The 1193-nt window shown below is 39.6% G+C and overlaps 1 protein-coding gene across 1 annotated transcript; it reads left to right on the top strand.

Annotated features, from left to right (window-relative positions):
* Positions 1–128: 128 nt before the first annotated feature.
* Positions 129–1187, top strand: LOC117106149 (tubulin polyglutamylase complex subunit 2-like; the record flags this gene model as incomplete). The annotated part of the gene is given in 1 exon segment (XM_033247501.1): positions 129–1187. A coding segment is annotated over 1 exon segment (61 nt), but the record flags the coding sequence as incomplete, so codon positions are not given.
* Positions 1188–1193: the final 6 nt, after the last annotated feature.

Below are 1193 nucleotides of genomic sequence, written 5' to 3' on the forward strand. Positions count from 1 at the left end.
AACTGAGAGGGGGAACTAGCTCGCAGCTTTTTTGTGGGGGATTCCCACCACCATATATGCCACTGGTCAGAAGCAAATTGTCTATAATAATGTTCTTACATTTCAATATATTTTACTATATCTTTCAGGTCAACAGCAAGTGGGAGTAGTGCAAGAGCCCAGTCAACAACCCCATCACGGTTTAAGTAGACCAACTGAATGTAACCCTACTGGTACTCAGTAGAAGCGTTCAAGCCCGGTAAAGTACAGAATGCGAAATACACACATGATGGTCACTTGGCACTTCTAAAATTGTCTATGTTGATCCACATAGCACGTTGCCACAGCTCCTCTTGAATGTGCATTTAAAAAGCTGCTCTAATGTCAAAAGTTCCTAGCAAAGTAAAATTGTTCTTGACAGTTTTGTAGTTACACAACTCAGAATGACACAAGCATAAAACTTCATCATATTGTGCAGATGTGTGGGACTTCGCTGTGGTGTTGTTGATGGACATCCTTAGTTGTCATGCATTTAAAGATGACACCCCATCCTTTTTCTCTAGATCTGTGAACTTTAATCATCATGCCTACACTACAGATAATTCTGGCTGGTAGAAGAATGGCTCTGTGACCAGCAACTTAAACCGTTTGTGTATCTACCTGGGTTGGGTGCATCTGTAAAGCATATTAATAAGTTTGAACAAGAAAAACAATTTTTCTTTATAATTTAAACCAACTTTTCCATTGAGGCTCAAACGTCACTTAACACTTTTGAACCCAAGAGAACAGGTACAGTACATTCAATTAGTCAGCTCGTATACCACTAAAAATCCCAATGGGCTAAAAACATGCTTTGGTTTGTATGTGGGCTTGAGTGTGTAGTGGTTGACTTACCCCTCCAAGGATGACTTTTTTATGTCTGTTAACCTTTGACATAGGAAACGACTTCTTGTTAGTGGTTGTTGTTTTTGGCGTACTTTATTTACTACCTTAGTTAAAGTGAGGTTTGTGTCCAATTGCAATTTTTCTGATAGCTTAGAGGCCAAAGCTGCTAAAGCCCATGGAAAGCCTGGTTCCAAAAGTGGTCTTTGATTGGAGGGAGGCCTGTATGTATAAGTTGGGGCCGAAGTGAGCAAATTTTCAGGACATGACCCACTAAGATGCCTGAAAATGACACTTAAAAATATTTATAGGGGGAAACTAAAACAATGAAG

This window comes from Anneissia japonica, unplaced genomic scaffold (genome assembly GCF_011630105.1).
Source record: "Anneissia japonica isolate Jap-2015-1 unplaced genomic scaffold, ASM1163010v1 scaffold66533_len1193_cov137, whole genome shotgun sequence".
Lineage (NCBI taxonomy): Eukaryota > Metazoa > Echinodermata > Crinoidea > Comatulida > Comatulidae > Anneissia > Anneissia japonica.